The sequence below is a fragment of the Dipteris shenzhenensis genome, chromosome 4 (assembly GCF_047967505.1).
Source record: "Dipteris shenzhenensis isolate YYH24624 ecotype China chromosome 4, Dip_SZ_1.0, whole genome shotgun sequence".
Lineage (NCBI taxonomy): Eukaryota > Viridiplantae > Streptophyta > Polypodiopsida > Gleicheniales > Dipteridaceae > Dipteris > Dipteris shenzhenensis.
The window spans coordinates 54,351,933-54,368,541 of NC_141599.1; the positions used below are offsets into that span (position 1 = coordinate 54,351,933).

Genomic DNA, 16,609 nt, shown 5'->3' on the forward strand with positions numbered 1-16,609 from the left:
GCTCCATACTATTGGCTGTAAATATTTAAAATAGGTTCTCTAATATGAGTAAACTTTAAGTAAACACTTTTGGGATTGGTGCTCTTTTATAAGTAGAAGAATATGTGTTCTAATATAAATGTAAATTTTGGAGTAGATGTTCTAATATAACTTTAGAATTGTTACAACTTAGCCCATGAGTTTTTGTCTAATCATTGTGTTTTTTGTCTCATGATATCTTTGTGTTAATTCAATTTTCACTTTGAGGAATGTGTAGTAGTTTTTTTTGTGTGCTAGGTCCATTCATTTATAAAAATTGAAATGTGAATGACAATCATTAATAAGGTGGTTCATCTATATCTATCTTCTATTCTATTTCTTAAGAAAGGTTGTCATGTGGCAAGAGGACTTGGAGTGTGGAGCGGACCTAGGAGATGTAACACCTTGTCGGAAGAGCTAGAGTGGAGAGGGATCTGGGAGATGTGCCAAGTGTTTCTTAGAGGAGAGCCTGGCTGCCAATGCACTGCCCAAGTTCCCTCCATAGTCAAACATCACTTCTCTACTGATGCCTCCCTCTAACTCCTTTACACAGCCCCCATTGGCCATAATCCCCTTTCCTTTATGTCAACAAATGCCCTGTGAGTCTAGGGTCCATCTTTGAAACTTCTTTGGGTCATGGTGCGAGCTGGGGAATGAGCTTCTTGGTAAGAATGATGTTCATAGTGAGACACAAGTTCAAGCTCACCAAAGCTTTCCAAAATAAAAAGTTTGCTCAAACATTTTCTACCGTGAGAGGCTCTTTCGACTCCATGTCAGTAAGGGAGAAACTCACATAGGATCTCCAAGAACTGAAGGTATTCCATGTAGAAATGTGCACGTACCAAGAGTTGGAGCAAGTAATTGGGGGGTTTGGGAAGGAGAACGAGGTGGGGAAAGGGAGCTTTTCCCATGTAGTTGAGGGAGTACTCAATGACAGGCAAGGCAATGAAGCAAGCATCTATAGAGTACCAATTCGGAAATGAGCTTGACTATTATCACGACTAAATCAAGCTCATTTGCTCACTTTTCTAGGATTCTGCGATGATTGGGCAGAGGGGCTGTTGGTGTATGAGTTCATGGCCAATGAACTCTGCAAGAGCAACTTCACAGCAAGATGTGAGGGCAAACTTGGATAGGTGAGGATATTGAGTATTGCAAGCATCTTGAGTATTGATATAACTCCATGGATATGCATGTTAAATTTGTGATCCATAGAGGCATGAGGTTTTCCAACATTCTCCACGATGAATGAAATGTATTGTCTGACTTTGGTTTATCGTTGCTCGGCTCTCTTGATATAAAATTGCCACCATCAGAGCTTATTTGCAAGAACTCTTAGCTGCCTTGATCCAAAGTATTACAAGTGCATTTATCTCTCGATGTCTAGAATGTTGGTCTAGCAATCGCAATAAACATGCACTACAACTATTTGCAAGAACTCTTAGCTGCCTTGATCCAAAGTATTACAAGTGCATTTATCTCTCGATGTCTAGAATGTTGGTCTAGCAATCGCAATGCAATCAACATGCACTACAACTAGAGCAATGTATCCCCGAACCAAGCTCACTTGGATGTTGTTGAAGAGAGCATCTCACCCTAGCACTAGCCCATATCCCCCAAAAATTCTAACTCAATTTTCTACAGAAACCATGAGGATTTGCAAGGATTCAAAGATTGGGATAGAAGATGGGGATTTGATTGCTTTAAATACATTGCTAAATGCGGAAGAGGTAGGGCAAGTGCTTGGAGAGTTTGAACCAAATAAGGAGATGGAGATTGGATAGAAGGTATGGTACGATCTTGAAATTTGTCATCATTGTGTCTGGTGGCATTCTACAGTGGGAAAGTTGGAGTGGCCACGTGGTAGGAGGAAGAGAAGCTAGGGTGGCCACATGGCAAGACTGGAGGAGGAAGAGAAGTCGAATGCAAGAGCATAGGAGAAGCATGTTGAAATGGATACGCAATAATCAAGCTTGTTCGTGTGTGAGTCTATCAAGGATTGATGGACATGGAAATACAACCGATGGGGCATGTACTAAACTGGACAATGTTGCAGGGCATAGAGTTGTGTTGCCATCTTCTTTTATCGGAGGGCCACAATATATGTGCTAGCTATACCAAGATGCAAAGGTGATTGTGAGAAAAAAGGGCAAACCTGATTTTTTTATTACATTCACTTGCAATCCAAAATGGCCAAAAATATTTGAAGGATTGTTGCCAGGACAAATTGCCAAGCAATGGATTTGGCACTTGCCAACACTTTGGAGCATTCAATCATGACTATATGGTCCGGGAGGTTTAGGAAAGACTAAAAGTGGAGAGGTAGGAAAAAGATCTAAGAATCAAGAGCAATATGTAGGCCTCGAAAGTTGTGTATTTGTTGCATGAGATCTAATAGAGCGGGTCTTTAATCAGTCATAGACAAGTCATTAAGCATATTTACAAGTGATGACTTAATTTATTTAGTTTACATCACACTATGAATAAAGGAACTCCTATGGTTTCATTGGGATTTGATTAGAAAATTTATTAATAAGTATACAGAAGCTGAAATATGTAAATATAGATAGTCACTTTCACAAGGGAGGGGAGAGAGAGAGATAGATAGAGAGAAAGAGAGAGAGAGAGAGAGAGAGAGAGAGAGAGAGAGAGAGGAGGGGGGAGGAGAGAGAGTCAATGCTACAAAATTCACTTTTAATTGCTAAACATCCTTAATTAATTTTGTTCCCCCAAATTAAAGGCAACCTATGATCCCAACTTTGAGACCTAGCGGAGTGGGTCTCTAACCCATCATAGACAAGTCATGCTACTCATACACATTAAGGAGAGAAGAGGAGGCTTAGACTGCCACATGTAGAAGAGGGTGCCATGTTTCATGTGGCTATGGCTATGGCAATCATGATGGCTATGGTGATGATGTAGATGAAGGGTGAAGAGAAAATCTTGACCATATTAATCTTTGTTTTTTTAGTTTACCTTTACAAATTGACTTAGCCCTTCCCTTAGGAAAAACACATTTCTTCTATTCCTCTATTCTATTTCTCAAGGAAGAGTTGCCATGTGGCACCCAATAAACATGCCAACCAAAGAGTGAGCGTTGAGCTAGATCTAGAGCTTCCATGAGAGTGTGAGCTAAGGTGATCCATGTGACAGTGTGTTGTTACCTCAACCACAAAGCGATATCAAAGTTGTAGCATGTAGCGGGAGAGCTGCAAAGCTAGAGAGAGGAGTGGTTTTGAAAGTTGTCGTCTTTTGGGAGAGCTCCTCCTAAGTGCAAAGGAAGCTTGTGCTTGGTGGCAACCTCTCCTTGCCCCTTGTCTTGCTCCTCCCATGTTCTCCATTGTTGCATGCCTTGACCAACCAACCACCCCCGCCCCCCCCCCACGGCTCATTCTATCCATGTCCCTCAACCCCCCCCCACCGTCTCTCTCTCTCTCTCTCTCTCTCTCTCTCTCTCTCTCACTCACTCACTCATAGCCTCCATATCCCCTCACTCTAATCCCACACTACTATATAATAATAATATAGACTCTCTCTCTCTTTTGTTGGAGTATGATCCTCCTGGGGGACCATATATTGCCCTAAGGTTTCAATGGAACTTGTGATTGGCTGGTTGTTGTGGAGCTCGTGGTGATTAGACCATGCAATGAAGAGGCATTTGATTGGCTGATGTGGTGGTCTGACTAGTGCATGGGTGACTACGTGGGAGTTAACTTTGTGATGATCAGTCTACTTATGCATGGCGGTTTAGAAGATGCTTGTAGCTAATCGTGGTGGTGACTGAGGTGGTAATGCAATGGGTCTTTAAATCCATGAGAATTTGACATACCATGTCCTTTTGTTTAAGCCTGCGAGGGTGTCTATGACTTGAGAAACTACTCACCAAATTGGGGTCCTTAGAGAGTCTTACAAGTTTGAGTCTTCTCTATTGTAAGCCAACAAACCAAGTATGGGTGAAATTGAAATCTCTGGTCTCTTCCTAACTAATAGAAGGTTCTTGCTTCTCAAGATGTGTCACACTTATTTGTCTTCACTATCTTTTGAGATAGCTGTCTTTTGAAAGGTCTCGTGATTTTATGTATCATTGCAATATGTGGTTGGGAGTATGTTGCATTATTTTATGTGGTTTCATAATTCTAGATAAGTGGTTTTCATAGTACATGCAACTCTAGATTATTGTGGATCCAAAAGCTAGTAGTGGTATCAAAGCTTTCGGGTCGAGACCGAGATTGGGGTCTCAGGAGTCAGGTTGAGGGATGGTGAGGATTTTGTATGTCAAAAAGGTTGGTTTGCAAGAAATATACTGAGTCCAATAAGTGTGTTGTGCCATGAGACTTTAGAAAGCCAAGAATCAACAATTGTCATAGGAAAAGATTACCTCTAAATGTATTGGCTGAAGCTTTTGTGAAGTGCATTACATTTTTTACTTTGTAGGCTCCTTTGAATACCATGGTAAGTTAAATACTTGCGACACCACCTACTCAGTCACTGTACTCCTAGTGCCACATAACCCCAAGCGAGCAAACTACTCATTAGCTTATGTATTAATCTGCCACCTCCACGAATGGCAGTTGTGGTAGCCTTCTAGCTCCATCTTCTTTAACCATACTAAATTTTTGGATACATCGTCATTCAAATAAAATTTTTAATCCACAAATGGAGATGACTCAAAGAAAGCATATTGACTTACTCGCCTTGCCCTCTTCAGGTCCGACTTTACCACTTGCTCCTCAAGCTCTTCCAACTTCTCAGCTTTGGAACACAATGTTCTAGATGGTCCAAAAGACACCTTTCTTTTTCCCATACTTTTCAACTATGTTTGAGCATTGGAGTCTGCTTGGGCTTGTGAAGTGGCGCTTGCAGTCTGCTGTAGGATATGGCCTGTTTGTGCTGCATAGGAGGCGTTGCCTATTGAGCTTTGAACCAATGAAGACAATTTTATACATGTTCCCAACAATTTGTAAAACTGAGATGATGGTAATCTAATACAAGGAATCAATCGTGTGATATTTAAGCCATCCCTTCTTTTTTACCCACATGTGCAAATTGTTACTCCACTGAATACAGGTCGCCGCCTCTTTCATATTATACCCGGATATTGCCCCGACTAGGATTTTTGCTTCTTGATCCTCTGACTGAGCTGTCGGTTCAAGTACTCCTATAAATGGCTTCATGCGAAATTCGTTAACTGGTGTTGGGAACCCATTGCCATGTAATTCCGCGATTTGAAAAGTCTTCTGTTTAAGGTCCTCCACAATCCAGTATGGGCCTTGGTGCCTCAATTTAAAATTTCCCGCGAATCTTCTCAATCTCGAATTATATACCAATACCAGATCTCCCACTCTAAACAAGTTGAACTTAATGTTCTAGTTCACTCATGCTTTACACCGTTCTTGAATGACTTGAACCGTATATTGACTCCGATCTTCCTCTAATCAAAGTAACTATTCTTGCCAGAACTGCACGGATTCTTTTGGGTTCATTTTTTCTATCGAAATCTGCAAATTCGATGCAATGAACTCCATTGGGACAATCGGCATGGTGTCATGCCAGTAGCTACCTTAAATTCCATTCTCTATGCCAACAACACTGAGTCAAGCTTCGTATCTCAGCCCTTTCGATTCGTTGATACGATCATCTTCAAGATACGCTTCATGGTCTTGTTGCTACTCTCACCTCTTTGTTTCCTTGCGGATGATACATCGTGGCCATTTTATGCACTACCATGTGTACCTCCGTCACTTGCTTTACTGTGGTATTCAGAAAATGAGTTCCTTGATCCGATACTAATTCAATGGGGCACCCAAATCTTGTAATGATGTTTCTGTATATAAGCTTTGCTGTGCTGGTTACCGTATTGTCCCTAAGCGCCTGTGCTTCCACCCATTTATTCGAGTACTCTGTAGACATCAATACTTATTTTTTCCCGTATACTATGTTGCCGGTTTAAACAGTCCCATACAATCCAAGCCCCACTTTTGGAAGGTTCCAATGGAAGGATTGGGTTCAAAGGCATCTTGTCTGCGTTTACTGGATGACCGCCCCTCTGACAGTACCAACACTGCTTTGCGAATTCATGTCAATCTTTGATAATGTTGGCGTAATCTCTCCAAAAATGACCACCAAATACCCCTTGATGTTTATGAATGCACTCAAAGTTCCAACATATCTAAGGGACAATAAGTACATAATGGTAATGATCAGTTATGTCACCAAATGGGCAAAGCAAAAGCCTTGTGAGACAACACAATAAGAAGCACAACAAACTATTTCAACGAGATATTCTGGTCCCATATCTTAATTAAACTCCAAGACAATCTCATCCTAGTTTGGACTTGTCTGCACCTAATATGTGTAACTCTATTCTGTTTCCACTACAATATGAGGGGATCAAAAAACAAAATCTACATCTTGATGGTCTAGAGGGGTGGGTATTGGTCCTTAAATCTATTCCTAAAGACATTGCACTAGTGATCTTTAGTATATGAATACTTTTAGACAACCATTGCCCCATTGATCATATTAATTTTCATCTCTTGGAGGTCCTCCCATAGATCATATGTTTCATCTCTAGAGATCCTCACAAATGTCACATTAATCTTCATCTTTTGAGATCTTCCCAAATTGCATACTCAAGATTGATTTGCTTAGCCGGATGACTCTGCGATCATTATTTTGGTTTAGAAAAGGTTATCAAAGAGATCAAATACTTATCAAAAGTCTCTTGCACTATGTCTGACATGTACGCACCCCTATTAGTGACAAATGTTATTTGCCCCGTATTGCAAGAGCCATGTTATTTCCATTGAATCCATATAAGTACATTTCATACTTAACAATAGCCTGTAAGGTAGAATCAATGAAATGTAACTGAAATGGATCGGGTACGATTTTGCTTTATATGGCTTATGAAAAATTACATGCGCCTATAAAAATAAAAGCGCGATACATTCACCAAGATTTGAAACTAGGTTTTTAGAAAAGCTAAGTTTAGCCTCCAACATTATAAATTAAAAATAAGTCCCATGAAAATTCACCAAAGTTTTATATAGATTTGATGCCCAAGTTTACACACACACACACACTTTCCTTTTTTTGACACTCACATTTAGACACACACACACACACACATTCACACGTACACTCACACTTAAACCAAAAAACCTTTGTAAGTATCCTCACATACATATTGCCTCCCCCCCCTCCTCCTCATTATATTTTGTAGCACCCTTGTGATAATTTTTGTAAATAATTTTTCTCTCTCTCTCCATTTTACTGCTCTTATGGCTTCACAAACCCCCCTCTCTCTTGTGCCATTTTTACATTTTAAAAAATTTCCCCCCTTATTATTTGCATTTAATTAGAAATATTTATTTTATCCTCCCACCCCCCCAACTAATCCGCCCACAACCCACATTCCTTATTAATGAGTTGTTACCCCTTTATTTAATTTCTACCTCCTTTTTAATTCTATTTTTTGTATTTTAAAAAATCTTTAAGTAATTTTTACCCTCTTCTCCTTTTCCCCCATTTATGTTTGGTCCTTGTTTCAAGGCTTTTTTTAAAATTTATTCCTTTTATTAAATATATATTAAGCTTTGCACATTGTATGGAGCATTGTTTTATATATTCCCCCCTTGCAAAAGAAAGCTCGGTTCAAGAAATATTTTTTAATTAAGTATTTGGGCATCGAGAAAACTTGGAGTGAGATTAATGCATTGAGAGGATTTGACTTACCTTCAGCAGTGTACTTAAGGCTAATGTTATTAGAAAAAATGGCTTGAAATGAAGGGGTTTAATAGCCTCGATTTTCCAAACCTTCATGTGTGATACGTGGCCACTGAGGAAAGAACCTCACAGTAGCCTTGTACAAGGTAGTCGGGTATGGCACCATTTGGTTGCCATCTACGAGGGGGAAAAGATGTATTTAATGGATTAAGCCCAGATCGGTGGGTTACCCCCTTACCCTGAGCCAGATAGCTTGGAGGACCAATAGTGGAATGGCACGCCACTGAGCCGAAGCCAGGCTAGCACTAGTGCTAGATATGTCATGTATACCACCATGAGCTCCGAATGCAACACGTCCCCCACCCAAAACTGAGCTCGGGCTGTGCATTCATTTGGGCATTAAAGTCAAAGATGTTTCCGACCATGATGAGGTATTCGAGGCAAAAAACAAGCACGAGACCTTCGTTGGGTATACCGCTCATGCGCTTGTAAGGAGAGAGTGGAGTATATGGGAATAGTGGAGAAGCTCAATCATCACTAACAACAAGCACAACGGTCGAGACCTTGAAGCCACACTTGAGGTCAAGCTTTCACTTGCTACAATGTTACGTCATATCTTAATTGATATCATAATCCACTTCACATACCTTACATGTGATCATGCTAGAGTACTATATTTTTTGTGATTTGCAATGTGCTTCCTACCTACACAAAGGCAACATCACAACACATATAGCTTGGTCCTTGTTTTGCTAGAAAGGCCTATTGGTAGACTTGTAGGAGAACAAATTTGTAGATGACAAGGCATCTTGCTCTTCGAATAGCTTGGATCTCTATACTCTTTTGAAGTCAATTTCTTTTAGGATATAGGCATTGGTTGACTTGGGCTTTGCTACATGTTTGTTTGTTTCATTCACATTGAAATTTCAAGCTATGGATATTCTTTTGGGGGTGGATGTAGAAAGACATTATGTAAATACATAAGAAAGCCATATGTAATAGACTAAGCAAAACTTAACTGTGTTCTTTATTATTAACCTGGAGAATTAATATTTTGTTCTTTTGCATTATAATTCACATGTCTTGGGTAATATTTTATAGACATGTCCCTCTTGTTTTTGGATTTCAAAATCCATTACTACTACTATGTTTAGTGGTTTAGTACAAAAACAATTTGCTCGTCCTTGAAGCATGAAAGCTTTAAAGTGTTCAATCCATGATGAATATTTGCTATGAACATGTGCTATCACGTTGCCTTCTTGTATAAGTTGTATTACTTCTACTAATAGTCCAAAGAGCTAGTGATAATGCTCAATCAAGCTTCCAATGGAGGATTATTTCTCTAGTCCCAAATCCTCCTAAGGTGAGGGGAAGACAACTTAGTCTCAGCTTTGACCTTCTTGAACCAAGAGTGAACCTCTCTCTCAGTCTTGAGCTTATGGCATGTCGTCTAAAATACGTGTATGGGATATCATGATCTGCAATGTTGCTAAGGAAACTCCTCCCTCTTCAAAATGAGATCCTAGACATAAATGAAGGGAAAAAAGGAAATGGGATTGCTACAGGACTCTAAAGCATGCATCAACCACAATGGAGAACCCAAAAAGAGCAAGAGAATCCTTTGACCCCAAACCATAAAGGATTGCTGAGATCACTCTAGCTTATCCTTTCACAACAAACACACTTGTCAAGCTGCCTATAGAGGAAGAAAAAATTCTCTATTATCAAGAACTAGAGGCTTTCCCTCTTAGTTAAACCTAGATTAGAGCACCTTGGAACAAAGGCAACTTAGGATCCAAGAGGACTATCTAAGTGTACGTAGGCAAAAGTGACTTACGAGGTCACACTCTCTACCAAGAAAAGTCCATTATATACGATTAAGAACAAAAAACATCTGCATTGGTGCACCTTGAAATACAAAGCTAGGAAAGTGTGAGACAAGCCAATCCACTCACCCTATCACCTCTACCCATTACCAAAGGAGCACTTCCAATTTCCATAGATAAAATGACCCAATTGAGCTTTCAGCATACATCATCAAAAGGCAAAGCTACACTCTCAACGAGTTGAAGCAACCTGCGAGATACTACTACAAGGATTGGAGCAATTCAACAACACATCTTGTGGAGTGTCTAATACATTGCCTTTTGGTCCCTTGGGCTTTTCAGGCCTTCCTGTGAACTCTCTCTCACACACACACACACACACTCTCTCTCTCTCTCTCTCTCTCTCACACTCAATCAATAATATATATAATGCTCTTCCCTTCCAATCATTCACAAGATGTCAACATTATTATTGAAAACATGTTGAACTTCAAAGTTCTAATCCTGAATCCCAAAACTTCTCGACACATGTCAAATTTGCAGTACTTGCAAAACTTCCAAGTATTACGTATTCTGAATTAGTTTCAGTTTCTGCTTCACTTGAGCCGTTGATAAATTATTCTCCAGCCCTACAACTGAACTCACAAGGTTCAATCCAGGCAAGCAATTTCAAAAGTTTTGATCCCCCAATACCAGACTTGAGATTCTCTCAATGGATGTTGACATGTATAAGCAGATCCCCAAGCTTCAATCTTGCTCCTGTCAAAAGTACAAAACATTAGATGGATTACAAAATACCACTTATGAACTGTTCAAATGATACACCAAAGAAGAATTGAGAAATTCAGGTTCAACTTGCAGAAATGCACAGATTAGTTTATTTCATGCATACAGAAAGCAATGAAAGACAAAACCACCCAGCTTCCAAGCATATGGAGAGAGTTTCAGGCTTCAACACCTAGTTGCTAGTCAAGTAATAAACATTACATGAAGAAAGTGATATATTCATACATATCTAAGAGGCAATTTTTAAATAGAATGAGCGATTATGGATGAAACTTCTTATAGAGCTTGCACATCCGCTAAGATGACAAAAATATACCCTCATAAGACTAGAATATATCCAATCTTACAAACTAAATTTTTTTATAAAATGAGCAATAAGATAGCTACCAGGCCATATGCACCCTTAAAAGATAAGGTAGCTCTAGGCCTTTCTTAGTATTAATAGGTTGAGGGAATCATGAAGAGAAATGACACATCCCAGGATACAACAAAATAGCAAGAACATAAACATCACAACAATACACAGCAATTACAGCTAATTTGCAGTATATAAGGGATACCTCTGGTGGTGATGGGGCTGCTGAAGGTGATGCTGGAGGAGGAAAGGACTCTTTCGAGGGTACACGCCACTTCGGCAAAGAGCCATCCATGATGTGAGAGCAATCCGTGTAAGCAGATCCAAGGCCTATCCCAGCACCAAAAGCTATAGCTGACCATCTTGTTGCAGGACTCCCTGGACAAAACAAAAAGAAGTTTAGGACACCCAAAGATTACTGTCAACAAGTCCCCCACAATTTTCAAAATAATGAAACCACCAATTTTAAAAGCAAGCTAGAAAAGCATATATGCCTGAAAATGTAAACAAGGGTAATGAGACAAAATGTTTGAATTCTGGTGAAAATGTTTGACCACAAAGATCATTATTGAGGTATCAAAAGATTTTGCTCGAGCAGAAAAAGGAACTTCTAATTTTAAGGTTTTTTTCTTTTCTAAGATGACATGAGACCAGCCCCTTGTGGACTGCTTCCTATGATTCTCAGCTCAATATCTTGTGGGCCCACTATACAACCAAAAACTTTCTCAATCTGTCACTGTAAAAAATGCCTGTACGCAAGGCCTTAAAAATTGCTCATGGGACCCTCCTGACCTTGCTCCTAAATAGAAAGCAAGGTGTAAATGATGTCAAGCCAAATGACCACAATGGAGGTTGACAGATTAACCTGCTGTCTGCTCATAACCAAGGTGCAACAAGAAATGCAAATGTGCCATGCTGTGATGCTGAGACTATAATCTCCCATGCATCATCCTTAGGTTGAGGGAAGGACCTCTGCTCAGTGAAGGTGATGCCTGGGTGCTCTCACGATGGATGACAGAGGCCAAGGAGCAACTGTCAGTGCCCCTCCGAAGCTCTATCAGTAGTCTCTTTAATAGCTACAAGAGCAGTTTGCAACAAAATGTTTGATTGGTCCGTTTTATGTGGTTTTAATTTACCTCTGAAAAATACTCTTACTGAACTGGAAACTAATGCCAATAACCCGATACTAGGCTCTAAGAGCTAATACATTTCTGTCTCCACAAAAAAGCAGATAAGATGCATTCTGGCAATCAAATGTAATCTAGAAATTCATATAGAAATAATCAATCAGTATAAACAATTACCAAGCAAGTGGCTAGAGCTGTAGTCTAGATAGGAGACCATCTAAGGTCGTCCCGCACAGCCTTTTTTGTCCCAATTGTGAGACATGTTAATCTAGGATTTACCACTAAAAGATGCAACATTGGCCAATGACTATTGCTTACGATGTGAACCCATGTGTCTAGGTCCTAGGCGTGATACGAGAGGGAAGGGTGCATTAGAGTGCATTAAATGGGAGATGCATGGGTCATCGAATAAGGGTAGGTCTGAATGGAAAGATGGACCTTGAGTGATCTCAAAGGACATTAACAAGGTGGTATTCCCCTTCATTATGATCTCGCAAATCATCCTCTCTACCACCTTGCATACAGGTCAAGCAGAAACAAGTACTCACACGAGGGCACTCTTCCCCACTTAGAAGGTCCAATCAGCGTCAAAATTCTGCTTGCATTCTAGAATTCCTATTCTTCACATTCGGAAGTGTAGGTTTAAATAGGAAGATGGACCTTGAGTGATCTGAAGGGACATTAACAAAAGGGTATTCCCCTTCATTATGATCGCACGTATCATTCTCTCTACCGCCGTGCATGCATCCGCAATCTTTCTCTGACCTTGCATATAGGTCAAGTAGAAACAAGTGCTCTCACAATGGTTCTTTATCCCATTAGGGGGCCCACATCAAAATTTTGCATGCATTACACCTATTTGCATTCTAAAATTTGTGGTTCTTCACGCTTAGTATCAAAGCGGTGACAATTACCTTCAAGGACGGAAGAGGAAGAGAAGGGAAGAATCTGCCTTAAGCAAAGATCAAGGCTGTCCGTGCAAAGAGTGGGGATTGCACAGACAAAGGACGGGCAGAGAGCGCAGGCCGTACATGCACAGACAAGGAGCGACGAGCAAGGCACATGTCAGACAAAGTCGTAGGTCTTCACCATCTTTGAATAGTTCGCATTCAAGATCTGGGCAGTTGGCATTGAAGGAAGAAGATCTGGTCACTGCTGAGCAGGCAGAAATCTGACTGGAAGGAGCGGGAGAAAACCAGGCCTGTATAGCCAAAATTTCAAGCTAAAAAGGGAATCCCTTTCTCTAAAAATTTCACTATGTTTTTCTTGCTTTTTGGACGGGGAATGGGTGTCCTATGGGGTGACTCCCCCTGTGCAAATGTGCCCTTAAAAGCCTTAAATCGTCAAAAAAGGAACCTCCCCTCCCTCTCATTCTCCCTAACTAGAAGTCAGATCGGAACAAGATTTTGAGGGGTGTTCTACCCATCAAGTAACCCCTATGAGGGTGTTGAGACCACCAGTTTACAACAAAAGAAAGAAAGAAAGAAAGAAAGAAAGTTTATTAAAGTCTTCGCAAGACTGATGGGACTATGAGAATCCTGATACAAACAAACTGTGAGGGTGGAGCTACTAAACGAGCATCCACACCAATGCAGAATGTAAAAAGCTAGTGCTAAGTACTACATAGTCATGTCAGAGTGATCGACTACATACCAGTATCTCATAGTTCATCCAAGTGGATGAGACAGCACAAGCATGAAGTCAGCAATAGAGTGCTGTTGGCTCCTCGTGGGCGAGGTCCTGTAACGTCTCCTGGTCATGGCTTTGCGCCTAGCAAGGGCTACAGTGACCCCTATCGGTCGAGACCCGACTCTGAACACAAAGGGGATATTCCCAAGTGTCATCTGTGCGGCAATCCTCTGTCTGAGCTATCGTGTCGCTAACTCTGGATCTCGATCATGTCGGAGCCTTGTAGTAGGGTCCACATGCTCTAGCTGGAAGAACTCCGTGACCGAGCTCTGAAAAAGATCTACTAGGGCGGATGTCTGCTCCTGTCTCCGAGCCCAAAGTAGACACTCGCAGTGCCTAACTGCCTCATGGAGGAAAGCCGCCAAGCATCTCTAGTCTGGATGGGAGAGAAACCGAGACAACACCCCAGGATTGTCTTTGAAGAGGCAATAGAAGCGTCCTCGGATCTCATAGTAGACTGGGTACCTAAAAATGAAATGCCCCTCCGACTTGACCTCTTGTACGTCACAAAATGTGCATATGCGCCTCTCCCGAGGTAGACGCTTTGCCCTACCACTCTCAATGCACAGTCTATGTGAAGAGAACCAAAACAACCCAATAGAGATCCTCAATGAGTGAGGTAAGTGAATCTGTGTATATCCAGGTGGGTCAATGAAAACCCTTCTCTATGATATGTAAACAATGATCCCTGTAGAAGCTGAGCTTCACTGGAAGCTCGCTTAGTCCCAACCAGGTCCGGAACGTGTGTAGGTGTAAGAGATCCCTGCGGATGACCTGGTTGACCTTGTGTTACAAGAGAGGAGAGAACGGCGCGTCAATGTTGTACTGGAAGGGAGGGAGTCTGTCCATGTGGAGCCCCAATCGCTCAAACCATCTCTCTGTATGTGCATACCAACATCTCTGGTCACCTGATGCTAATAGTGCCATAGAAGAGGACAATGCTAGCCAAGGTAATCTAATGCGCCCAGATGTGCAATCCATGTAGGTATAGGTAGGTGATAACCTTAAATACTGCGCCCACTCTATATCTGACAGATCCAGCCCCCAACAAGGACTGCCATACATCCCCACTAGATGGACCAATGAGTCAAACAGCAAACCCTTGGTCCGCGGATCCTAGAAGTGTGAGTGGAAGCATTCCCTCTCGGTGAGTGGAAACCCAAAACAAATCACTTTATTAAAGAGCTTTGCTAAGATCGAGGCTAGAAGATTATTCCCATATATAATGAATTCAGTGCATAGGCACTCATGTTCTTTCGCTTGACCGTTATGAAGTTTCATCATGTGGGGCGGGGTATGTGTGAGAGATCAGGAGCTGGCTGATTTGGGATATCATACAGTGTGCATACATAATTATGCCAAACTTGAGTGTCCATGAGTGATGAAGGGGACCACCCTCTAGAAATCTCTGCCAAAAGTCCTTAGGGTTGTTACTAAACAGAATGTTCAGTAGTTCTTCCTCGTTTCGGCGGATGAAATCTAGCTTCTTCCTGCGTACCAATCGGCGATACTCACGTAGCGTCTTTGGTTCGTTCGAGCGGTGGTTTTTTGGTTTCGAATCTAAGTTGACGGCGTAAAGCCTTGCACTCATCATCAAGGATGGTCCCAGGTGGTGGTGGACGAGTGGAGCGAGTAGTGTGAGAGAAAGCGTGAAGGGCAGTCTCGTGTAGTGAGCGGGTGACTAGAGTAGCACAATCCTCTAATAAGGGTATAAAATCAATATATGTGAAGTATATAAAGGCGAGAGGCTGCAATCGAAGTGTATGTCATTATAAGTGGTGTAAGCAATCCGTGATGTGGGAGGTACCGTGAGATGGGGTGTAGAGATACTAAAGAAGAGGTATGTAATATCAACCCCAGGAGGACATGGTGCGACAGTAAAACCAGTAATACGAGAGGTGAAGGCAAGGGATCCCATTATGTAATTGACAATGCTAGAGCCCCCTCCATGTGGGAAGCAAGTAAAACCACCCGAGGGCCATCTATCAAGACCATTATAAATGATAAGATCATGCATCTTGCCTAGATCTAGCAGGGCCTACCTGTAAGATGTGAATGGACCTCGTCTATCAGCTGAAACTCACATCATACCCGCGTCCTCAAGATCCATGTCTGGCAATAAAATGGAATTGTCTCTAAAGTCCTCACGTTGAAGTCCCCAACAAGGAGCACTTCTCCGCGGCTTGAGAGGTCAACAATATCCTGGTATAGAGCTGCGTATGGTGATGTCTCTATCTCCTCTCGGGCATCTTGAGCAAAGTGTGAGGTCTCAGGAGAAAAATAGCATACTTCGACGAACAAATCCTAATTGTCTGTGTGTCGGATCCGGATCCAGAGAAATTTGGAGTGTATATCTCTCCGCTCTACTAAGATGGTCCTCAAAAGAATAGACCTGTAAAGACCTGGTACTCCTCCCGATCCTCGTACTCCTCCTGTGCCCTTCCCTCATCTTTGTAGGCAGACTCCCATGTATACTGTTGACTACCGGTAGTGGGCACTCCGTACTCTGATGTGTCTTCATACAAAAGGCTATGTCACGACCTGTATAAGATTCCGAGAAGTTCTCTGGTTGTGGCCATTAGGTTCCATTACAATTCCAAACGGTGCAGGACAAGGTCTCGGTATGCTGAATCTCATAGACCTCGCCTCCCTATGTGGGAGAAGGGACAGATAACCGACATCTCGAACTACTGCCCATTTCCCATCCTTGCAGGCTTGATCTCGTTGCTGTATCAGAGTGCGCATCTCCTCAACCTACAAAGGGGTAAGATCCTCATCCATGGATATCAATGGCTAGTCCCATAAGACTGATCTACGCCGTAGAGCCGAGAGTTATGCTTGAGTATCATGGAATCGTATGATAAGGGGCTACTCTCGATTGGGATCTCTCCCCACCCGCCATGCCCTCTCAATCCTATGCTCCACTACGCCAAGAGTTGTAATAAACCGATTTTCCGGGTTCATCTCTAGATCTCTAATTTCCCTCCATCCTACGACTCTATGGCTGATTTACAAGCCCTCCTACAGCTTTGAAGCTATGAGCTCTATGGTGGGTATTTCTTTCCCTATACTATTCATTT

General features: G+C 41.6%; 1 protein-coding gene across 1 annotated transcript in view; it reads right to left on the reverse strand.

Moving 5' to 3' along the window:
- Positions 1-9,762: 9,762 nt before the first annotated feature.
- The window catches only part of LOC147903057 (MICOS complex subunit MIC10-like), a 28,440-nt gene continuing 21,593 nt past the window's right edge, over positions 9,763-16,609 (reverse strand). The window contains exons 2-3 of the mRNA XM_087373460.1: positions 10,919-11,091; positions 9,763-10,331 (exon numbers count right to left, since the gene is read on the reverse strand). Coding sequence (XP_087229586.1) covers positions 10,320-10,331; positions 10,919-11,091 — 185 coding nt within the window. The 3' untranslated portion in view covers positions 9,763-10,319. The remainder of the gene's footprint in view (positions 10,332-10,918; positions 11,092-16,609) is intronic.